This window comes from Caretta caretta, chromosome 1 (assembly GCF_965140235.1).
Source record: "Caretta caretta isolate rCarCar2 chromosome 1, rCarCar1.hap1, whole genome shotgun sequence".
NCBI lineage: Eukaryota > Metazoa > Chordata > Testudines > Cheloniidae > Caretta > Caretta caretta.
In genome coordinates, this window is record NC_134206.1 from 258,638,970 (window position 1) to 258,663,267 (window position 24,298).

At 49.0% G+C, this 24,298-nt stretch overlaps 2 protein-coding genes across 3 annotated transcripts in view; one reads left to right on the top strand and one right to left on the bottom strand.

Moving 5' to 3' along the window:
• The first annotated feature begins 574 nt into the window (after positions 1-574).
• On the top strand, positions 575-18,946 carry NCF4 (neutrophil cytosolic factor 4). Of its 2 annotated transcripts, XM_048833281.1 has the most exons (11): positions 575-799; positions 4,008-4,092; positions 5,449-5,602; positions 5,921-5,991; positions 6,578-6,705; positions 7,693-7,750; positions 11,236-11,334; positions 13,343-13,473; positions 13,584-13,649; positions 16,444-16,703; positions 18,735-18,946. In XM_048833281.1, exons 1-10 carry the CDS (start codon positions 768-770, stop codon positions 16,676-16,678), a joined length of 1,059 nt encoding a protein of 352 aa, XP_048689238.1. In that variant the 5' UTR covers positions 575-767; the 3' UTR covers positions 16,679-16,703; positions 18,735-18,946. The 2 variants fall into 2 exon arrangements, with proteins under 2 accessions (XP_048689238.1, XP_048689230.1); XM_048833273.2 differs by lacking the exon at positions 18,735-18,946 and having other exon boundaries at positions 16,444-17,858.
• Positions 18,947-20,380: 1,434 nt separating this feature from the next.
• Positions 20,381-24,298, bottom strand: part of CSF2RB (colony stimulating factor 2 receptor subunit beta) — a 34,440-nt gene continuing 30,522 nt past the window's right edge. Inside the window, exon 15 of the mRNA XM_048833120.2 lies at positions 20,381-23,622. Within this exon, the coding sequence (XP_048689077.1) occupies positions 22,872-23,622 (751 nt within the window). The 3' untranslated portion in view covers positions 20,381-22,871. The remainder of the gene's footprint in view (positions 23,623-24,298) is intronic.

A 24,298-nucleotide genomic window follows, 5' to 3' on the forward strand; every position in this document is an offset into this window, starting at 1 on the left:
AGGAGCCACAGAGCTTCATTCAGAGGTGAAGGATTTGCTACAGCCTGAGGGGGTCACTGGCAGGGAGGAGGGGGGCTGTGGATACAGGGATGTGTGGGAGTTTGGACATCAGAGGGAAGGGAGGTGGACAGGCCCCTCATGGGTTATTTCACATACAGCTTCACAAAACCGAGGCCCAACTCTGTTCTCTGGGTGGCACGTGTCATTATCCAGAGAGGCAAGTGGGGTGTGGGGAGATGGACTACTTTTTGCCAGTCCCTGAGATCCAGATTTCTGCACAATGCCAGTCAGCCTTGCCCTGGCACTTTTATTGGGCCTGATTCTCCACTGCTCTGCACTCTGCAGGACACCAGTGCAAAGAGAGTGTAAAATGCTACCAGCCTGGTAGCTTGTGACAGTCCCTTTGCACAGGAGCCACAGTTTCTGTGTGGTGACTGGCAGTAATGAGTCAGGCTCATCGGTCCCTTTTGACAGTCTGCCTTTCACTTCCCTAACATAGGGGAAGTTTCGCCACACATGCTGCAGTCACAAAGCTGCCTGGCTTATGGGCTCTCTTTCGGTAGCACTTCCTCAATCTGGTGGGAGCGGGAAACGACAGGCTAACACTGATGTATTCAGAGTAAGATTCCTGAGGCCTTGCAGAGGGTTCCCAGTACATCCAGACTAACAGAGCTAGAGGGGTGGGGTCCTGTTTGCTCCCAGTCCACGAGAAGAAAGGAAGGGCTGGTCCTTTCTGGGGCTCACCTGGACACCAAGAAGCTGAAAGGATGTCTCTTCCCCGTCAGCTGCGAGACAAGAGGTGAGTTCCACAGAAACACTGCGTTACCACTCTGCTCCTTCCCTTTTGCTTTGTCTGTGAAGAGACACTGCCTAGGTGTGGCTGCAGCCACCAAAACATTGGGCTTCCTTTGTGTGTGTGGGAGCCCTCAGTTTTTAAATAGGAATAGCCCCCCCTAGTGCTATCAGGGGCCCCATGGAAGGCTCCCCATCCAGGGAGGGCAGCAGGTATTTGCCTCTTTGTCCTTCCTGTAGTTCCACCAGGGGAGGGTAACTTTAAACTGCAGCTGGGGCTCCGCAGCAAAGGCTGGCTGTGACCCACGGGCACATCCCGTGGCCGCTCTAACAGCAAGTGGTGGCGCCTCCCGAGTTTGGAGTTGTGTTGACTAACTCCGGCAGAGCAAGAGATTGTGGGCAACTTGCGACACTACAATGCCCTTCTGGGTGGACTCTCCACCATCAGAGGCCCCTTGTTCTGGGGTCTGATGGGAGAAGGGAGAATTGATCCCCCTTCCATACTCTTTGCTGAGTGGGAAAATATTCCATTGCTAGAACTGGAAACCACCTTTCCCCCATTCCCACTGCTCCTCCACTTTCTTCTCCAGCACTTTTACTTCAGGATTAACACAGAGAGAGCTCTCACACGGTGGCATGTGACTGAGGCAAATGAATGTGCACCTCTCTGTTTTTATCAAGGGGGTTGGGCAGAGAAGGGCCTTAAAAGAAGGTGAAAATGGTCTGGTCAGACCTGTGAGCCCATTACTCTTTATTGTGTATACAGACAAAAGTGAGATAGGTGCCCATGCTCACCTTAGGCCAAGGCAGACTGGTCTACAATTATTATCCTAATGTAAGCGGGGGAATGGTCCTGCTATTGTGAGGAACTTTCCTGGCTTATACAGTATTCCAGTGGACTTAAGTAGCAGAAGGATCTGAGTCCCCACTCCCTTTACCCAGAGACCTGCCTGACCTCGAGAGCTCCCCTTCCACTCTCCTGTGTGGCAGAGTCCTCATAACCCCAACAAGGCTGGGCCCAGGATTCCTGGGGGGCTCGACCCCTAACCTTGTTGTGGTCACTTAGGGCAGGGGCTAAGGTGTCTGGGGTGCTCTTTCCACTCTGGACGCTTCCCTGACCCACTGACCATTGCATATAGTTCAAAGCAAATACAATTTATTAAACAATCAATTTTTAAAAAATAAGTAAGAAATGGGAAAGGTAAAAGGAAAACGTGTCACCCCACTCTGTGGCACGGGGACGTCACAACCAGCGTCTCTGGAATGTCAGGGCAGTTCAGTCTGTTCCTCACACGTCCCAGGCCTCCTTCTCAGGCCCCGGCTGTGCTGCAGGGATGCTGCGGGTCAGACACTTGCTCTGGCCGTGGCCACATGTCATCAGGCTCTAGGCAGCAGGACCCTTCCCAGTGTCGCCTCTGCTCCGTTGGGGTTATGATCCCCCTCCAAGTCTAGCCTGCAGGGCCTCTTGGCTGGGGGCGTCTCCTTGTGCTGGGTCCGCTGCCCAGGGTCCCCCCTCGCTCTCCCCAGCTGCTCACTGCACCCGGCTCTGGTCTGGTCTGCTCCAACTCCAGCCCCAGCACTGCTGCTGCTCTGCCTCCAGCTCAGCTCCCCAGGCTCCTCCTCTAGCCCCTCTCTGGCTCTGGCTGCTGCTCTCTCCTTAGCTCTGCCCTCCTAGACAGGCAGCTCCAGCTCACACTGAGAAGGACGGGACCCCATGCTCCTGATTCTCTCATTGCCCTGCCTGCCTCATCAATCAGGCTGACCTGGAGCATTGTCCTCTCCCCATTGGCCCTGAGGGCTGTCAGTCTCAGGATCTTGATTCCTCTTCAGCCGTTCCCCTTTCTTTTGGTCCTGGGAGAGGGCCAACCAAAACCCCCATTACATTTCAGAAAGGGGCCAACAGTGCCCTTACACCAAGTTTTCTATACACTGTAGGATGGTCAAGAACGTGCCCCGTTGTCTGCCAGCAAAAGCGTGCTAACCCAGACCCTTCGGTGGGTAGCCCTGCTGGTGTGGCTGGACCTTAGAGCATGGGGGCAGATTTTCAGACTCACTGCATACCCACAGCTCTCACTGATTTCAGTTGGAGTTGTGTGTATTCAGTGCTCCTGAAAATCAGACATCGGAGGTCTATACAGTCATCCTTGCAGTTTGTGGGACCCCAGGCTTCCAGAAAGAGAGAAATCGGGGCATGAATTGCCTTCTTCTTGCTTCTGTTGCTGTCTGGTGCCTGGCAGCAAGATGTTGCCTTCCCCCCCTGGCTCTACTGCCTGCGAGGGTGTTATAAATATAAAGGGAAGGGTAACCACCTTTGTATACAGTGCTATAAAATCCCTCCTGGCCAGAGGCAAAACCCTTTCACCTGTAAAGGGTTAAGAAGCTAAGGTAACCTCGCTGGCAGCTGACCCAAAATGACCAATGAGGGGACAAGATACTTTCAAATCTGGAGGGGGGACAAAGGGTTTTTGTCTGTCTGTGTGATACCTTTGCCAGGAACAGATCAAGGATGAAAGTTCTCCAACTCCTGTAAAGTTAATAAGTAATCTAGCTAGAAAATACGTTAGGTTTTCTTTATTTAATGGCTTGTAAAATTCGCTGTGCTGGAGGGAATGTATATTCCTGTTTTTGTGTCTTTTTGTAACTTAAGGTTTTGCCTAGAGGGATTCTCAATGTTTTGAATCTGATTACCCTGTAAAGTATTTACCATCCTGATTTTACAGAGGTGATTCTTTTACCTTTTCTTTAAATAAAATTCTTCTTTTAAAACCTGATTGATTTTTCATTGTTCTTAATATCCAAGGGTTTGGGTCTGTGTTCACTTGTACAAGTTGGTGAGGATATTATTATCAAGCCTTCCCCAGGAAAGGGGGTGTAGGGCTTGGGGGAATATTTTGGGGGAATAGGACTCCAAGTGGTCCTTTCCGTGTTCTTTGTCTAAAATACTTGGTGGTGGCAGCGTTTTACCTAATCCAAGGGCAAAGACTTTGTGCCTTGGGGAAGTTTTAACCTAAACTGGTAGAAATAAGCTTGGGGGGGGGGTCTTTCATGCGGGTCCCCACATCTGTACCCTAGAGTTCAGAGTGGGGAAGGAACCTTGACAGCAGAGGATAGGACCAGCCCAAGAGTTGCAGAGCTTACATGGAGCCATTAGTTTGCTTGTGCCAAAGGCCAACACCAGCTGTAGTAACCCAGCTCTTTCTTCTCTTGCCTTCCAGTGACTTTGACCAGCTTCCAAATGAGGTGCCTGTCTCCGCTAACATTGCAGATGCCCAAGAGAAGAGCGGCTTCACCAGTTACTATGTAAGAGAGAGACTCTCTCCATGTGCTCACAGGTGTGACTGGCTCAGCATTGGGCCAGGGAAATAGGATGCAACGTGCCTGGCCTGATGCCGCTAGGCATGGCCTGCTGTGTATACAGCCTTCCGGTCTCCGTGTTGTTGTGTGGGGCCTGCCTCCCTCTGGAATGGGGCGGTGTCTGTCACAGGTGCACCCTGACAATCCAAGTAGCTGTGGGTGTGGCCTGACAGTGATGGGCTCTTTGGCCCTGCCTGTTTCCTAAGTCTTTCCATAGCCTTGTATAGGAGATTCAATGGGGATAGGGGGATAGACAGTCTGACAAGGAATAGCCCATCTTGGCACGTGCAAATTAGGAAGCTCCCTCCTCCACAGAAGAGGATGGGAGATCAGGACAGTGAATCACTGGAACACCAGGGAGGAGAATGGGAGGGAAGGAGGAAAGAGGGGCGTGAGATGTGCAAAGAGTGAGCTCTGGATGAGGTCTGCTCAGTGTGCCCTCTGCTGGGTAGACTCCTCTTGCCAGAGGCATTGACCACTGATCTCCCACTGAGGGTCTGCAGGGTTTAGACTCGGCTGCAATAAGTCTTGGCTACTATCTGCTTAAGTCTCCTTGGAGTGTCTGGGTACCAAGTGGCACAGGGTTCAATGCTTGGGAATCAGGCCGTCCATTAATCACAGCAGACCAATCTGTTTGGGAAATCAATGGGAGTACTGTTTGGTGGTTAGAGCAGGGGACCCAGAGTCAGGAAATCTGGGCACTGTTTCTGACTCTGCCACTGACTTGCTGCATGACCATGGACAAGACTCCTAGGCCAGAATGTTCAAACTTGTGTGCTTGAAATCAGCGAGAGTTATGAGTGCTCAGCACCTCTGAAAACCAGGACCTTAAATTAGGGGCCTAAATGTGGATTTAAGATGTCCAAGGAACCCAAGCTTTAAAATATTATCTTTAATCTCTTGGGAGCATTAACTTCCCCATCTGTCAAATGGCAATCATAAAGTGGTGTCCTGCCCTCTGATGGAAGGTGTTATATGAGAGTAAAGTATTATTGTTAGCATTATCTAATGCCTCAGATCCTCCCAGGTTTGCTGTGCGCTTGATGGTGTGGTAGTAAACAATCACAGTGACTTGATCCATAGGAAACTTGGGGACACAGGCAAAATCAGCCTGGCGTGGTTATTATTTTATAGCACCCAAAATGCCAGATTCTTAACAGAAAGCTTACCTTCTACTCCAGCCTCCTGAAAAAACAGCCCAGACAGTGGACGGCTGGCTATATCCATCCGCTCTGTGCCTCACTTGCACTCTGTAGATCTTATTAGGTATGCATGTGGCCCTCACTCCCTCTTCCCCTTCAGGTGTTTGTCATTGAGGTGAAGACAAAAGGAGGTGGCAGATACTTGATCTTCCGCCGCTACCGCCAGTTCTACGCCCTGCATAACAAGCTAGAGGAGAGATATGGGGCAGAAAACAAAAGCAACACCTTTGCCTTCACCCTCCCCGTGTTGCCAGGTAGGCTGTTGTCGAATGCAGCCCTGTGCCTGCTTGCAGACATCCTTGGTAGTTATTCCAATCTTAGCTTCTCCTAGTGGAGCTCATTGCAGGGAAGGGTGCCGGAGTCCTGGCTGTGAGAACCAGTTCCCAGCAATGGTGGTTGTAGAGATCAGTGCAGGTGTAGTGGCTGGGGGATTTCCTCCAGCAGGGGTCACTGATGTGGAAAGCTGGAAATTCTTTTGCCTGTATTTCTTGTCCCAGATGCTACTGTCATATTGCTTCCTTCCCATTTTCTTTTTGGTAACTCTTATGGTTTGTTGGTTTTGTGCTTTCCAGGAAAGGTTTATGTTGGCGCGAAAAAGGAGATTGCAGAGAGCCGGATCCCTATCCTCAATATTTACATGAAGGTAAAGCTTGAAGTTAGAGTAGAGTTTGTTGTGGGTATACAGAGTCAATGCTTTGGATAGGTCCCATTTGAAATCATCTTGGATAGCTATGTCCATCCCAGCAGGGGGTACCTGGCTCTCTTTATGGTGCTCACCCTGAGACACCCTACTTCCCCGAGTCACCGTAACACTGGGGAGAGAACTCCTTCGTGTGCAGGTTGATTATGGGCCCTGTATTAAATGAGTGGCTGACTGGGGCCTGCAGCAGCGGATGGGCTGATAGGCAGTGATGGGAGCCTGCCACTGCCCAGCTCTGCCCTCTCCCCACAGGGATTGCTGTGATTCTGGGGTGGGAGGATGACTGGAAGAGGGTGAACGTCCCTGGAGTAGATCAGGCATACCGGCAACACATTGGCCAAGGCCAGCAGTGAATAGAGGCAAAACCAGCAGCTGCTCAACCCTGTCCCACTTAGCAGGGGGATTTCTGACAGTGATGCACCTCCTTTGTTTGTCTGTAGGTTGGAGAGGTGTTTCCATTACCCAGGTAACATACAAAGCGGATCTCTCTCACTGGTGTTATTCTGCTTCCTTGTCTCCCCTGACACAGAAGCTGCTCTGCCTGCCCAGCTGGGTGCTGATGGATGAACACCTACGACTGTTTTTCTACCAGTCGGAGTTTGACTGCGAGCAGGTGCCACAGGGGCTGCGGCGGCTTCGCCCACGCACTCGCCGAGTGTAAGCCTCTGATGTGTTTCCTCCTGGGTGCCTGCTTGAAGGGAGGGTGTCCAGCGCCCCTTGAGGAGATGGAAATTGGGGAGTCCCAATGTGTCCCCCAAATAAGTCAGTCAAATCCTACTCTACTGCTTGTCTGTGCCATGTAAACTGGACTGTTCCCACACTCAGTAGCTAACCCTCCAGTATTCAGGCTGCATTCTGTCTAAGGCCAGGGAAATGCTGAAAGGCCATTGGCACTGTTTTAAAATGGTGCCCCACTCATTGCGCTAGTGACTCTGTTCCAGTGATCTCTGTAGGGAGCTGTGTGTGGTGTGGGCAGGCCAGGACTGGGGACTTGATCCTGCACTGCTGAAGTCAATGGGAGTTTTGCCATTGATCTCAACAGCAGTTGGATCAGATCTTAAATGAATGTGGAGACTCAACTGGTCCCCATGCCTCACCTGAGCAGGGGCCTATCCTCCAGAGCAGCACTGGGATCCCACAGGAGAGCTGTGCTGTGTAGAGCAAAGGAGAATGAATTCCCCTCCCAACCCAGCAGCATGTGTGTGTGAAGGCCTGGACTGAATTAACACAATCCTTAAGGCTGAGATTTTTCCAAAGGAACTAACTAGCCCCCCAGGGCAAGTCTCACTTCCCTGCTCAGCGCAGCGGGAGAGAGGGATTCCTCCAGAGCGGGGTGGGTAAGGGAGGTCTAAGATTCTGAGTACACTGTTGGAATTCCCCTCTGTGCTCAGCAGAGGGCTTTGCCAGGCAGGGTTTGCTGCTGCGACACACGAGAGCTGAGAACACTGGGGTTAATGTAGTCGTGTCCATGTCTATTTGCTCGACTCGCATGTCGTGCCCAGATACTCTGGCGCTTTGTAAAGTGACTTGTGACTTGGATCACCTGCCTCCTAGATGGTGAGGAAGCAAAGACTGTGCTATTCAGCTGCTTTTCTTTCCGCTAGAAAGGGGTGTTTACCTTCCCGTTGTCTCCTTCCTCTGCAGCAAAAGCATTGTGCCCCAGGCGCCCGGTTTTGACCGCATGGCAGCTCCGCGGGCTGAGGTGGGTACCCTGTGCAGCATGTAGCAGGTTGTAAACAAAACTGCTTTTCCACTCACGGATCTGTCTTATTACATCTGTGCCATTCTTGGGAGAGGTTCATGTGTTGGGGGAGGAGGGAAAATGGAATAAGCATAGATAGGAAATTCCTCTCACTTCAGTGCAGGAGACGGGAAGGGTAGGAGAGACTAGTGTGCGGTGAAGCAGAGGACTGAAGATATATATAGACTGAATCCCCCCCTCTGCTGAATAACAGGAGGGTCTTATTGGAGGATCAATATGAGCTGAATCTTAGAAATGACAGAACATAGAGAACTCAGTGCCAACTTTTCTGCATTTAGGGGGCGTCACCCATAGCCTCAGTCTCAGGCTCCGATTCAGCAAAGGACTTAAGCACATGCTTAGCTGGAAGTATGTACTTAAGTCCCATTGCTTGCTGTAAGATAAGCACGTGCTTAAATGCTTTGAATCAGGGCCTGCAGCATTCTCGTCACCAGGATTGGAAGAGCAGGGAAAACCAACACTCCTGTTCCAGCCTCAAGACCTAAGCTGGGAAGGGGAAACTCTTACAAATGGAAAGGAGTGGGGAGAGAATGTGAAAGAGTGGGGGAAAGGAGAGAGAGAGATAAAACACAGAAGGTAAAAGTAGATGGGACAAGGCTGAATCAGACAAGAGATTTCATGTGGAGAAAGGGGTTTGGGGGAAAAGAGAACGTTTCAATAAACTGAAAACTTGTAAAAGGGGGAACACTTACAGAACTAATAGTCCGAGGGAAAAGTTGGGCATTGGGAAAGATACACTCAAAATCCAGGAAGATACATGGAAAACAGGAAGAGCAAAGGGAAAAGAAGGAGAAGAACAAAGGAGAGGGCAAGTTCCTGACCCCACCCCCTTCTCCTTTAAGTGCATAGAAAACTTGTTTGATACAAGATTTTGAATCTGCCATTTGATGGCGATTTGGATGTTTCCAGCTGCTTTAAAAATAATCTTTCCTGGCTTTGGGAAAGACGAGTTGACACTCCTTCCTCAGCCCCAGCTCCCCTTGGGTATTTGTAAGGCTGACTGCATTCCTTTCTGTCACTAACAGGAAGTGGGGGCTTTTCAGGGCATGTGGCTGCAAGCCTCTTTCCTGTTTGAGCACGCAGAGTTGGCTCAGAGTTTTCCTGAGTTGGAGTGGTTATTTCCCTCTGTCAAGACACAAGACACTTGCACTGTGAAGCCGGTGTGGGAGGCCCTTCTTAAGAGAGACACTAAGCTCTTTTTTTGGGGCCCCAGGGTGGAATATGTTGGTATGCTCTTGCTTCTCTAAGGCAAACGTAAGGGGACTCTTGCCCCTAACTAAAACTCAGTGGGGGTGTTTGGGTTGGCTACCTCCCAGTACAAAGGGGAAGGGTCAATGGGAAATCAGGACCCTGAGACTGACAGTCCCCAGGAACAACAGGGAGAGGCCAATGCTGCAGGTCAGCCTGATTGACAGGGCGGGCAGGCTAATCAGGGAGTCAGGAGGCCAGGGGGGTCCCATCCTCTGTGTGAGCTGGAATTGCCTGGGTCAGACAGAGGGGCTGAGCTAAGCAGAAAGCCGGGGTGTAAGCTGAGCTGGGGAGCAGAGCTGTGCCAGCCAGAGGGGCCAGAGAAGCAGCACAGGAAGCAGGTCAGTGCTGGGAGCAGAGTCACCGAAGAGGCCACAGAGCAGATCTGTGCTGGGAGCAGAGCTGCAGCAACCAGGGCCAGAGGGGCCAGAGAAGCAGCCCAGGGAGCTGGAGGCAGAGTGGAGCTGGAGCTGCAGCTGGAGCTGGATCAGTCCAGAGCCAAGTACACTGAGCAGCTGGAGAGAGTGAGGGGGGAGCCTGGGCAGCGGGCTCAGCACAGGGAGACGCCCCCAGTCAAGAGGCCCTGCATATTATGTAAATGGGGGAATGGTCCTGCTATTGTGCGGAACTTTCCTGGCTTATATACTACTCTAGTGAAATGGGCTAGTGAAAGGATCTGAGTCCTCGCTCCCACTTCCTTTACCCAGAGGCCTGCCTGACCTGAAAGGCTCCCCTTCCACTCTCCTGAGTGGCAAAGTTCTTGTAACCCCGACAAGGCTGGGCCGAGGATTCCTGGGGGGCTTGACCCCCAACCTTGTCATGGTCACGTAGGGCAGGGGCTAGGGTGTCCCAACTCTGGGGTGCTCTCTCTGCACTAGATGCTTCCCTGACCCACTGATCATTACATACAGTTCAAAGCAAATACAATTTATTAAGCAGCAATCAATTAAAAAAAAAAAAGAAGAAATGGGAAAGGTTAAAGGAAAACACATCACCCCGCTCTGTGGCACGGGAACGTCACAACCAGCGTCTCTGGAATGTAAGGGAAGTTCACAGTCTGTTCCTCATACGTCCCAGGCCCTGGCTGTGCAGCAGGGATGCTGTGGGTTGGACACTTGCCCTGGCGGTGGCCACAAGCTCTCAGGCTCTAGGTGGCAGGACCCTTCCCAGCCTCGCCCCTGCCCCTCTCGGTTACGATCCCCCTCCAAGTCTGGCCTGCAGGGCCTCTTGGCTTCCTGACTTCCTGATTAGCCTGCCCGCCCTGTCAATCAGGCTGACCTGGAGCTGACCTCTCCCCATTGTTCCTGGGGACTGTCAGTCTCAGGGTTCTGATTTCCCATGGACCCTTACCCTTTCTTTTGGTACTGGGAGCTAGCCAACCAAACACCCCCACTGAGTTTTAGTAAGGGGACAACACAAAGGAAAGGGGGCTGCAGCCAAGGGGAAATGCCATGGAAAGGTTTACCCAGAATGTATTCTGGAACAGAGGGATTCCAGCGAGACTTTGCCTTTGAACTGCCCTGCTCTGGGGATGCACATTTCCATCCCTGGGCACTAGCAGCTTGGAATGGTCTCAAAAGCAGAAATTGTTTGGGCCATGGTTTTGCCCTCTGGCAGATCTGAATGTTCAGTGTAAGGCTATTAGAAACTATGGGCTCAGTTGCTTTGAGATCCTTTTCAACAGCTGAAGACAGCAGCTCTTGGATCAATCATTCTCCATTGCATCTGTACCCTTTTTTTAATTAATAGTTACTATAGTTTATGTGGTTTATGAAAGCCTGTTTAAAGAGCTATTTATATTAGTCACTAGTGAGAGGGGATGGGGTGTCCGTCCTCCATTATGAGAACCACCATCTTCTGAGATCTCAGTCTTTATTTGTTTTTCTGAATAGCAGAAAAGATCTGAGGGGCTTGAGGCTCCAGTTCTCTATATGACCTTGTACAAACATTTGGATCTGTGATGGGAAGTGCATGTTGCTCCAACTCTCCTTGCTTTCCTGATCGCTCCAGCTCGCAGTGTGCATCTCAATAGCAGGGATCTATTAGGCAATATGCTCCCAAGAATGTGAGTTACAGGGAAATAACCTTTTCCTGTGAGTATGCCAGACAGGGAAAGCAGGAAAGCAGAGTTCTGTAACTCTGAATTTATCATTGAAATGGTGATTATTTCCCCCCAGGCACTGTTTGACTTTCTTGGAACCAGTACACTGGAGTTGAATTTCAAGAAGGGAGACTTGATCTATCTACTCAGCAGGATCAACAAAGATTGGCTAGAGGTAAGACTGAGGTTACTGGGGCTATGCTAGAGTTTCTGAGCTGTCAGTGTACAGCTGACATTAGTCCATGAGAGACTAAGGCCCAGATCCTCAAAGGTTTTTAGACGCCTGACTTCCAGTGATTTCAATGGAAATTAGCAGTCTAAATAATTCTGAGGATCTGGGACTAAGCCTCTATCTCCATATTCCAGGGTCCTTCCTTTCTAGGCTCTGTTTGGATTTTAGGTTTCCTCTCCTTTGGTGCTTGTGTTTTACTTGTACTCTCTTTGCCTGTAGTGCGCTCTAGAGTATGTAGAGTGAGTAGAACACACACAGGCCACAGAAAAGAGAAGGAAACTCCTGTTCAGATGTGATTGCTTGTGTTTGCATTACTTGTGACACACTGCCCTCCAGCCCCACCTGCACCGCCCTGTTTTGGGGGGACTTGGGCACTATGAGGAGGTAACGAGAATGGGCTGCAGGAGCATGCTGGATGTCTGCTGATATGGTATCTCTGCTTTCTATAAGAGGACAGCCTTCATGGGGAAGTATCTGATGTCTGTATATCATACACTGCTCCAGTCCTTCTGTAGCCAACCACCCAATCCAATATTCCTGTTACAGGTACGACATCAGGTCACTTCCACTACAGTCATCTCATTATGTTGATATAGTGTACTTGGACTTTCAGAAAGCCTTGGACAAGGTACTATATCAAAGGCTCTTAAGCAAATTAAACAGCCATAGGATAATGAGGGAAAGTCCTCTCATGGATCAATAACTGGTAAAAAGATAGGAAACAAAGGATAGGAATAAATGGTCAGCTGTCCCAGTGGAGAGAGGTAAATATCTGGGTCCCCCAAGGATCTCTACTGGAACCAGTGCTGTTCAACATATTCATAAATGATTTGGAAAAGTGGGTAAAACAGTGAGGTGGCAAAGTTTGCAGATGATACAAAACTACTCAAGATACTGAAGTCCAAAGCTGACTGTGAAGTTACAAAAGGATTTCACAAAACTTGGTGACTGGGTGACAAGTTAGTAGATGAAATTCAGTGTTGATAAATGCAAAGCAAGGCACATTGGAAACGATAATCCCAACTATACATGCAAAAATGATAAGGTCTAAATTAGCTGTTACCACTCAAGAAATAGAGTTATTATTTATAGTTCTTTGAAAACATCTGCTCAGTGTGCAACAGCAGTCAAAAAAAGCTACAGAATGTTAGGAACCGTTAGGAAAGAGATAGATAATAAGACAGAAAATATCACAATGACACTGTATAAATCCATGGTACGCCCACACCTGGAATATTCTAGGCAGTTCTGGTCAACCCATCTCAAAAAAAGATGTATCAGAATTGGAAAAGGTACAGAGAAGGGCAACAGAAATGAAGAGAGATTAGACTAAAGAGATGTCTAAGGCGTGGTATGGCTGAGGCCTATAAAATCATGAAAGGTATGGAGAAAGTACAGAGGAAAGTGTTAGTTACCCCTTCACAGAATGAAAGAATTGGGGGTCATCCAATGAAATGAATAGGCAGCAGGTTTAAAACAAACAAAAGGAAGTACTTCTTCACACAATGCACAGTCAACCTGTGGAACTCACTGCGAGGGCATGTGGTGAAGGCCAAAAGTAGTACTAGGTTCAGAAAAGAACTAGGTAAGTTCATGGAGGATAGGAACCGTCAAGGGCTATTAGCCAAGATGGTCAGGGATGCAATCCCCTGCTCTGAGTGTCCCTAAACCTCTGACTGCCATAAGCTGACAGTGGATGACAGAGGATGGCTCTCTCAATAATTACCCTGTTCTCTTCATGCCCTCTGAAGCATCTGTCACTGGACACTGTCAGAGACAGGATACTGGGCTAGATGGGCCATTAGTATTACCCAGTATGGCTGTTCTTACATGACCATATCTGGGGAGTTCTGGCAGTCATCTCCATGGAAATGACTCACATTTCCACAGCAGACCACATGTAGCCAAAATAGTGCCCTCTTTGTCATTCTCTTCTTTCCACTTGTCCCAGGGAACCGTCCACGAGGCCACTGGAATCTTCCCATGTGCTTTTGTGAAGATCATTCAAGACTTACCCCCGGAGGAGGGCACTATCAATTGGCTGCGCTGCTATTACCAGGATGACACTGTCAGCAGCATCAGGTAAGGAGACGATGCTTTCAGGTGATGCTGGAGAGATGCCCGCGCTCCTGCAGCCCAGTCAGGGAACTGCTCTGATCATGTGAGATGACGATATCTTTTCCCTCTTCTAGGGACATATCAGTGGAAGAGGACCTGAGCAGCACCCCATTGTTCAAGCACCTCATGGCATTAATGAGGTACAGCACAGGCAGATGGAGGTGCAGGCACTATCGGATGCAGAGAGTCACTCCCAGGCATATTTCCTGAGTTCCTCCCGCTCCTGGCTGTGTTAGGGTCTGTCCAGCCACCCCAGTGTTCTGGGCCTGACATACTCCTCCCTATTAACCTGGAGAGTTGGCAGTTGTCACAACCTGGCCCAGGACCAGTCTGTGTGGTCCCTAGTCTGTTGTGAATGGACCCAATGACTGGGTCCCATGTGCTTCCAAGCCAAGTGGGCCTGGGCAGAGTCTAGTCATTGCTTCTAGCTGTTGGACTCTAGGATACACTCCCAGGCTCAGGCCTCTTGTCTGACACCCTTGGGATGTGCGGGACCAGTGTCCAGCCACCCTAGACAGTCATCTACACAGGAGAGAAAAGGTATTGCCACCACCCGTGGAGACATCTGCACGGCACATACTATGTTGTGTCCACACACAAAAATGCTCTTTATTTTTACAAGTGATGCCAGCATCATTGAGTGTGCACCTCCTCTGAGCAAGTCTTGATAATGTCTCTGCCCACCCTGTTATTTATGAGTGGTATTGTCGTAGTGCTAGAACCCTAGTTATAGACCAGGACCCCATTGGGCTAAGTACTGAACAAACATAGAGTCTACCCCAACATCCTTGCCCACTGTTGCAAGTCCAGTGTGGCTGGAACTCACAGGCATTGCAGTCACATAGACATGGCTGGTTCTCCCATCTCAGCCCACCAATGCTTTTCTCTACTCAGCCCTAAGCTTGCCAGCCCTAAGCTTATAGAAATAATGAGTCCAGGCCCTCAAGATCATGAGATTGGCTTGAGACTCCTGAGACTTTAATTATAAATGTTGGAGGGTTTTTTTTTAATTTACCTTTTTGGCATTTGAAAAGGGTCACATTTTCAAATTATTTTCTCAAGCATGAGGTCTGAGATACCCATGTAATCAAATGACTCCAGGAGCTGGGGTTTAAGAAAAACTTGCAATAAAATTGAGAGACTTGGCAACACTACTGATCAGTGACCTCTCTGCACTCTGTTAACACCTCCCTTTGGTCTTGGCTCGCCTTGTTCTCTCCAACCTGGTTTTAGCAGGCCTGCAAGCCACTGAGCCATCTATCACCTGGCTTGTTGTGACTGACAATCCCACAAATAACAAGCTGGACACATGGCAATAGGCAATAGAATTTCACTATAGTTTTAAAACTTGGAGTATTAAAAATCAAACATGGGGGCCAGTTTCCTTCCACTCTTATAAAGGAAACAAACAAGGGGGGAAGGGGTTTTTTATGAATTTACTAATTTTATATAGGTTTAATACACTATTAAACCAGTAGACCAAGAGACCCAAGAAAGAACTCTGCGTGGCTTGAAAGCTCATCTCTCTCACCAACAGAAGTTGTTCCAAAATAAGATATTACCTCACCCACCTCGTCTCTCTCATATCTTGGGAGGAACGTGGCTACAACAACACTGCAAACAAATATTAAACCAATAAACTATTTTACTTATTGTAGAGCAGTTTTTTGTTGGGCCACTCATCTGGGAGTTGGTGGAGTAGCATCCCCTATGTTTGCCCAACCTCTGAAAGGGATAGTAGAAGAAGCATTATAACTTCATTTTGAATGACAGTGGAATTACAGATATACTCACTAGGCAATACTACTCCTGCCTCCTAACTGCTCCAGTTGCAAATTCACCTATCCCTGGCAGTCTAGCTGGGTTTCTGTAATGGTGTTTGAAACACTGGTTGTCTACTAGCAGCCAAACTCTATAGTGTGTCCCTAGTGCAGGGGGCCGGGGGGGGGGTAAATTACGGCCCAGAGGCCTCATTCGGCCCTTCAGACATTTCAGAGCTCCAGCCGGGGAGCAGGGTCCAGGGCTTGCCCTGCACCAGTGGGGGAGTGGGGTTGGGGGCTTGTTCCGCTCCGCGCATGCCAGGGCTCCGTGCGGCTTCCAGAAGCAGTGGCATGTCCCCTCTCCACCTCCTATGCGTAGGGGCAACCAGGGGGCACCGCACACTGCCCCCTCAGCTCCCATTGGCCGGCAATTGTGGCCAATGGGAGCTCCAGGGGCAGGAGCAGGGGCAGCACCTGCAGATGGGGCAGAGTGCAGAGTCACCTGGCCACGCCTGTGCATAGGAGCTGGAGGGAGGACATGCCGCTGCTTCTGGGAGCTGCTTGAGGTAAGTGCCACCCAGACCCTGCATCCCTAATCCCCTCCTGTGCCCCAACCCCCTGCCCCTGCCCTGATCCCCCTCCTGCCCTCTGAACCCCTCAGTCCCAGCCCAGAGCACCCTACTGCACTCCCAACCCCTCATCCCCCACCCCAGAACCCGCACCCCCAGCCGGAGACCTCACCCACTCCCACACCCCAACCCCTAATTTTGTGAGCATTCATGGCCCGCCATACAATTTCCATACCCAGATGTGGTCCTTGGGCCAAAAAGTTTGCCTGCCCCTGCCTTAGTGAGATGCATTGCTGGCAACCATTTTCAATAAGTATTGGCCTAGTGCAGATGTACTCACAGAGGCCAGTGTTCGAGTGAAGGGCAAAGAGACCCCGGCCTCAGCTTCATATCTGTATAGTGTTAATACACAGCACGGTATGGGCACAGCTGATCTGACACCTCCCATTCATTGGCTTGGGAAGGGTTAAATATCTTCAAAAAGCTGGGTGTGCTGCCATTCTTTAGAGTTCTGCTTAGAGGGCTGCTGTCTTTTGTACACTAACATGCAGTATCTTCCTGGCATTGTTTGAACCCTAGGGTTTAATCCATTTTTCCTCTCCTAGGAGAGAGTTTGACCGTGATGACATTGTTCTGAATTACCGGGACTCTGAGGGTGACCTGATCCGTCTGGTCTCTGACCAGGATGTCGAACTCATGGTGTCTCAGAGCAGGAGACGGCCCTCTAAGAAGCATTTTTTCCCTTGGAAGTTGCACATCACCCACCAAGATGACCTCAGTGTCTACAACACCAGCCCAGGAGGAGACACTAGTCAGGCACTAGAAATGAAAGGACGGTGACTGCCACAGGGAGCCGTTTCAACAGGTGGCTGCACCCCTCCATTCACTGTACCGACTGCTTCTTTTAACTAGGCTTGAGACAGGCAACAATCACAGCAGGTTAGATACTGGTGCCCCGGGACATGGAACAATCAGAAAAAGTGGACCTACTGGCGCCTGAGAGCAGAAGTGCTGAGGTGTCAGGGGAGCCCTGCAAGCCCAGGCACCTCAAAGACGAAGTGGACATTGTTAGTAAATGTAGTTAGTAAGCTGGCTGTAAATAATTGTAATTGTGTGTCCGTGTTGGGTTTGAAGTGTTGTTTTGGCTGGGAAGAGAAGATGTGCTATTGTGGATTATGCCTTTAAGGGCTGAGCGCCCCAGCTTGAAATCTGGGGCCGACTGGAACTGGTCACGGAATAAAGCAGAGCTCTGTCTAGTGCCTTTAGCACTGAGTGATGACAGAACACCACAAAAGGGAATGGGAAGGATGCTGGGGGACCCCAAATGGCCCCTGGGATTTGCCATGCTGCTGGGTCACCCTACAGTGAGGAGGATAATTTCAGGGACTTTTATGACAAGCTGTTCCTGCTTGTCTAAGCCCAATCTCCCATAGCAACGTCTCTCTGTGGGCATGAAGATGCCAGCATCTCAGGGTCCGTGTTCATAGAATCATAGAATATCAGGGTTGGAAGGGACCTCAGGAGGTCATCTAGTCCAACCCCCTGCTCAAAGCAGGACCAATCCCCAATTTTTGCCCCATATCCCTAAATGGCCCCCGCAAGGATTGAACTCACAATCCTGGGTTTAGCAGGCCAGTGCTCAAACCACTGAGCTATCCCTTCCCCTGTTCTCTGATGTCTAGGTTCACTTCACAGATAGTAAATCCAAATGGGAATCAGAGTAACAGCCGTGTTAGTCTGTATTCGCAAAAAGAAAAGGAGTACTTGTGCACCTTAGAGACTAACCAATTTATTTGAGTGTAAGCTTTCGTGAGCTAGAGCTCACTTCATCAGATGCATACTGTGGAAAATACAGAAGATGTTTTTATACACACAGACCATGAAAAAATGGGTGTTTATCACTACAAAAGGTTTTCTCTCCCCCCACCCCACTCTCCTGCTGGTAATAGAGAAAACCTTTTGTAGTGATAAACACCCATTTTTTCATGGTCTGTGTGTATAAAAACATCTGTATTTTCCACGATATGCATCCGATGAAGTGAGCTTTAGCTCACGAAAGCTTACGCTCAAATAAATTGGTTAGTCTCTAAGGTGCCACAAGTACTCCTTTTCTTTTTTCCAAATGGGAATGAATCCCTCAGAAGGGAGGAGATGAACCGTGGCTGGCGAGGGGGCATCACACAGTAACACTGTCCACTGGCTGGGGGTGCACTGGTGGTTTAGGATCTGCTCATGACTGTCCTGTCTGACATGGCTCCTCAGGGAACCCAAGTTTTTGTTTGGGTTTGTTCCTTCCTGCTGGCCCTACACAGATCATCTACTTGCCACAGTTTGCAAGGGGAGAGTGTGACGTTCTGTACCTCATGGGAACACCTTACACCCCCATGTTCATCCTTATAATATGATTGTGTGGTATCTAATGCAAAGTTTGTCATGTCGGGTGTCTTTGGAAGGCTCATGGTGTACTGAGCATTGTTGTTATAGTAATGTTATAGTAATCGTTGTTATGGTAATGTTATAGTAATGTGATAGGTTGTAATTTCATGTATATAGTTATGAGGCTGTAACTGTGTCCTCATGGCTTAAAGCAAGCCAAGGCAAAAACTCTCCAAGAGCAGAGGGGCAGTTCACACCTTATCAGGGCTGAATGGGACAAACCCAGCCCAGCCTCACAGGAACAAAGGACACTGGCCTAGGCAACAACAAAGGATCTGTTGGACTCTTGAGTGAGTCACCCTCCTTCCTTTGGTCAGTTTGGGATTGCAATGAGGTAATGCTCACCTGACTCTGAAGGGTGGGGGGGGGCAGGGGGGCAAAGCCAAGAGGGAAGAAAGAACATGATAAAAAGGAGAGACGTTTGCCATGCTCTTCCTCTCTCTTCCACCTCCATCTACAGACATGACCACCAAGCGACTGAAGTGCTGCTCAAAAGAGAGAGCCTGGACGAAGGTCAACCAGCCAGCCTGTGGTGAGAAGCATCTAAGTTTGTAAGGGCATTGAAAGTGTTAAGATCAGCTTAAAATGCGTTTTGCTTTTATTTCATTTGACCAAATCCGATTTATTGTGTTTTGACTTATAATCACTTAAAATCTATCCTTTTAGTTAATAAATCTGTTTGTTTATTTTACCTGAAGCAGTGTGTTTGGTTTGAAGCATAAGAGACTCCCCTTGGGATGACAAGCCTGGTACTTATCAATTTCTTCGTTAAATTGACAATCTCATATAAGCTTGCAGCGTCCAGCGGGCATAACTGGACACTACAAGACGGAGGTTCCTAAGGTTGTGTCTGGGACCAGAGATATTGGCTAGTGTCATTCGGTTGCACAATCCAAGGAGCACCTTACATGCCAGAGGCTGTGCGTGAACAGCCCAGGAGTGGGGGTTCTCACAGCAGAGCAGGGTAAAGCTGGCTCCCAGAGCCAAGGATTGGGGTGACCTAGCAGATCACCGGTCCAGATAACACCAGAGGGGAACATCACAAAAGAGAGGAACTCTCTCTTTCCCCAGCTGCCCCAGCTCCACCCCCAATTGATTATTTTGCCCGCAGATGTGAACTGATTCTGGGTATGAATTAGGGCTGTTTCCCCACTATCTGTCCTTGGGATTAGGTCAGAATGAGCTGACTGCAGAGGAATGCCAGGGGTTTGAAAGCAGAAGAGGTTAAAATGTAATCAGTGGTAACTATGAGAGGATTATCTCCCACCCTCAATAATTAACCATTACAGGTTCTGAGGTTCCAGGGTACATGGTGTGGGGTAAAAATAATTACTCACTGACTAAAAAGGGAGGCCAAAATGCAGTTTACAGAGATCTCCTATTGCGGTTCCTCCTGCTTCAGTACGGAGTGCACAGGTCTCAGCATGCAGCGCGCCATCTCCAGCCAAGTAGCAAGGCACTGTATGTGTATGTACAGCGCCGAGGCCAGTGGGGCGCCCTTTAGGTGCTACCGCAATACAAGTAACAATGACAATATGAACAGCTCTGAGGAGCAAGGTGGGGAGGTGCAACCACCCAAAGTTAGTGCTAGGGCTCTTGGGGGTTTCAAAGAATGAACAATTTGGGCCCATTGGCCTGGCACTGCTTTGTTGCTGTGCCAAGATGACATGTTTCTGTGCTCCTGAAGAGATCTATTTGCATCACTAATTGGGCCTCATGCAAAACACATGGAACTCAGTGGAAAGACTCCCATTGACTTCATTGGGCACTATGATCAGGCACACAGAGATTATCTGGGATAAAGAAAACAGGGCAGCTCGGGGGCGCAACAAGTTGGTACACATCCAGGCATCTGGGTACATGGGCTGTGTTAATACATGGTGTTTTTGTGGTCTCATTCTAATGCCTACATAGACACATAACAAAACCACAGCACAGACTGGCACATGTGGCCTTCTCTATTCATTCAAGGCCTGGGACTGGATTAGAAAGTGAGGAATGAGTTGGGCTGGGAATGCTTGGATGGCACCTATCTCCACTTTGGTCGGCCTGAGGCAGTGCTGTCAGTCCCTTGCTTTCAAGAGCAATGAATTCACTTTTCACATGTTTAAAACTAATGAGTTTATCAGAAATTAAAATATTCAAAAGAAGAATTGCAGTGCACAATGCAGGCCTGGCAGTGTCTGATTAACATAGTGGAAAAAACAGAAACATACTCCCAAACTGCCCTTTCCTCACCTCATCAGCCTTGTCACATGATGCCCCAAACAAGTGAGACTCAAACATCCCACCTGGTAGGTGACACATCTAAATCAATCAGTAATGGAGCTGACCAATGGATTGAGAGCTGACTTTTACCAGGTGTGATCATTGGTTACAGCTCTGAGCAAATATTTTTTCCTTGCAATAGAGGAACTGGAAAGAACTGGCTTCTTTTTGTTTGGCACAGTTCATACCTTACAAGAAACTGCTCAGATCTTCACCAAAGCACCAGCTTGATGTTACCATCTTCCACAAACAGCCAATGCACTGGAAAGCCAGCAAATCGTAGTATTTTAGCAATCATACATTCATAGATTCCAAGGCCAGAAGGGACCATTGTGATCATCTAATCTGACCTCCTATATAGCACAGGCCAGAGAACTCCCCCAAAATAGTTCCTAGAATAGATTTTTGGGAAAACATCCAATCCTGATTGAAAAATTGTCAATGATGGAGAATCTACCATGACCCTCAGTAAATTGTTTCAGTGCTTAATTACCCTCGTTGACAAAAATGTATGCCTTATTTCGAGTTTGAATTTGTCTAGCTTCAACTTTCTGTCATTGGATTGTATTACACCTTTCTCTGCTAGACTGAAAAGCCCATTATTAAATATCTGTTCCCCATGTAGGTACTTATAGATTGTGACCAAGTCATCCCTTAACTTTCTCTTTGTTAAGCAAAAAAGCTTGAGCTCCTTAAGTCTGTCACTGTCATGCGTGTTTTCCAGTCTTTTAATCATTCTCATGGCTCTTGTCTGAACCCTCTCCAATTTACCAACAGCCTCGAATTGTGGTCACCATAACTGGATACAGTATTCCAGCAGTGGTCATACCAGTGCCAAATACAGAGGTAAAATAACCTCTCTACTTCTACCCAAGATTCCCCTGTCCCTGTTTATGCATCCAAGATTTGAATGAGCCCTTCTGGGTCCTGCATCACACTGGGAGCTCATGTTCAGCTGATTAACCACCATGACAAATCTTTTTCAGAGTCATTGCTTCCCAGGATAGAGTCCCCCATCCTGTAAGTATGGCCTGCATTCTTTTGTCCCAGATGTATACATTTACATTTAACTGTATTAAAGCACATATTGTTTGCTTGCTCCCAGTTTAACAAGCAATCCAGATTGCTCTGAATTAGAGATAGAAGAGACCAATGAAATCGTAGCTTGTCCATCTTAAAAGCCTCTTCTCCCCTAGCTTTCCCTGCAATAATGTATATTTTCCATTGTTTTCTCTGATCTAGTTTTTGTCTCCTATGATGGGTTTTCCACTGCTTTAAGGACATTTAAGGACACTGCTAATAAGGACATTATTCCACAGGATAGTAGATGTCACAATTAGGAAAGGTTTCCTGATCCCAGCCAAATTTCCCTGTTTCTGTTTCAGCCCTTATTCCGACGCACTTTGTCCCATACTCAACCATTCCAATCCTTCCTTGGTATCTACACCCTTCCAACACCAATTCTTCTGGATGAGTATTATCTCTCTAAATAAACTAGACTGTTTAAAGAATGTGAGGCATTTCATTCCAGGTGCTTGTGACAGAATCTTATCTGTGACATGACATTTGATCATTCATGCCGTGAAGTTTGCATTGAACTCAACGTTATGTTCTGCACCAAAACCATAGCAAGACGAACATGGTAGTGGCAGAGGGATTAGAGTGTGTGTAATGAGCAGGTCTCTCCAATGGGGATATATTTTCTGGTTTCTGTATCCAAATATACTAATACAGCTGAGGAGGACATGGTGCTGATTGATGTCTTTTACCCCCTTTGAGAGTGGAGAAGGCTGGAAAGAAGAATTGCAATTTTTGTTTCCCTGTGTAAGAGGGGTGGGGAACAGTGGGGAAAACAATAGTGATGACATGCTTTGAATGGTGGAATTTTCATCCAATCACTAGCTCTCTTGTCTTCACCAGTCCTCTTGCAGAGTTAGCAGAGTTCCCTGGCCCTGACAACTGGTTCCCGTCATTCCCATAGTGGCAATGCAAAGTAAGCGTCACACTTTAGAGTTCTGATGAGCTGAATGGCCTGCGTGTGGATTTGAGGCTAGGAAAGAAGCAGTATTCCTCCATCTTGTGTAGAAAAACTGGCCCAGTGTCATCGGGGTTGAACATGACCATGTTACTCTCGTGCACAGGCTCTGCTTTAGAAGTATCAACCCCCTCTGACAGGAACGATCAGGAAACACTGATGGGTTCTGAGGTGCCTTGGGGGGCCTTGAGGAACGTTACATGACTCCCAAATGCATGCTGGTGCGCTCCAGAGGGAGTGGCTAATGCTGGAGATGGAACTGGGACTGCGACATCAGTTGTCTCAGGGCCCAATTCAGGGCTTGGGGTGCCCTCTGTGGCCTGGGCCGTCAGGGTTGGACGTCAAGACGGCGGCAGCAGTGAGCATCCCCTCTTGCGGGGCCAGTGCAGGGGACAGATGGGCAGAGTCTCTTGTCGGCATCAGTGACAGACCTTCCGAGGTGACGTATCCCACTGGCCATTTCTGACCAGAGTTGTTTAAGATGGCAGCAGTTGGTGATCTCTGACCTTCGGTGTCCCCTTGCGCCACTTCCCCACCTGCTGGCTGGCCTTGTGGCCCTTCTTGCCCTCCAGCAAGTGGCTGCTTCATCTCTTTCTCAGCAGGAAGCGAGATGAGGTGGAGCTGAGCTGCTCCTCTCTCCTCCCCCACCAGCAAGGTCTGGGAAGGGGCCCCCTGGGGTAGGGACAAGTTCTCCAGGGATGCTGGACTCCCCTTCGTTCCCAGTGGGGCAGCTTCCTGGTCCTGATGAATGTCAGGCAGGGAGCACCCCTGGGGGAAGTGCAAGTATGGACCATTAAAGTCAAAGCAGGACATGGGTGCCTGAGAAGCAGTGACCTCTACACTGCTCCTCCAGGGGAGCGTGGCTGGTGACAAGGACTGACTGGTGCTCTGACTCGAACGGCAGCTAGCCGGGGCTGCAGGATGTGGAGCTGGAGTTGTCATTTCAAGAGCCTGATACGGGTTCTCTGGGTCCAGTGCACCAAGGAAGCACATCATCCTCTCAGCCACAGCTGCAGGGAGCTCTGCTGAACTAACTTTCATTGGTCTGCAAGGGGGAAACAAGAGGAATCAGAGATGGCACCCTGCAGAGAACATCACATATGGACAGGGAGTGGAGCTGAGGGCCCCCTGGGAGAAAGGTCTCTTGTGGGTTAGAAGGAATCTTTCCCTGGTGGAAGATTATCTCATAATTGCCTATAGCAGAGTTTCTTGCTCCTTTCTCTGGAGCAGCTGGCACTGGCATCTGCTCCTGGCAGGATCCTGGATTAGATGGACCATTGGCTGGACCCAGTCTGGCAATTTCTGTGTTTCTGGAGTCTAAGGGCCCAAGCAGCACATCACCCTTCAGAGACCGTGATCACCACCACCCACATTATATAGCACCAGATCTTTGCCTGGCACTTGGCAGAGATTGTAAAAAGACATGGCCCCTGCCCCAAGGAGCTTACAGCCACTGAGGTAGAAGCTAGCGAAAGGGAAGGGACAGGCAAGGAGTGATGGGGGTTCAAAGCAAATACAAATAATGGCCTGCACTTTCCAAAAGTGACCAGTGATGGCTGGGCACCCACCCATGGGTGGTGGGTATCAAAGGCCAGGGGAGACTAAGCCAGAGAAGGGGTACAGCTATAAGTGTCTCCAAGTTGGGACTCAGGCTATTCTAACTGAATACGGCCTTCCTCAGGCTACTCTTCTTAAACCAGAATCCCTCACAGCATAGAGCA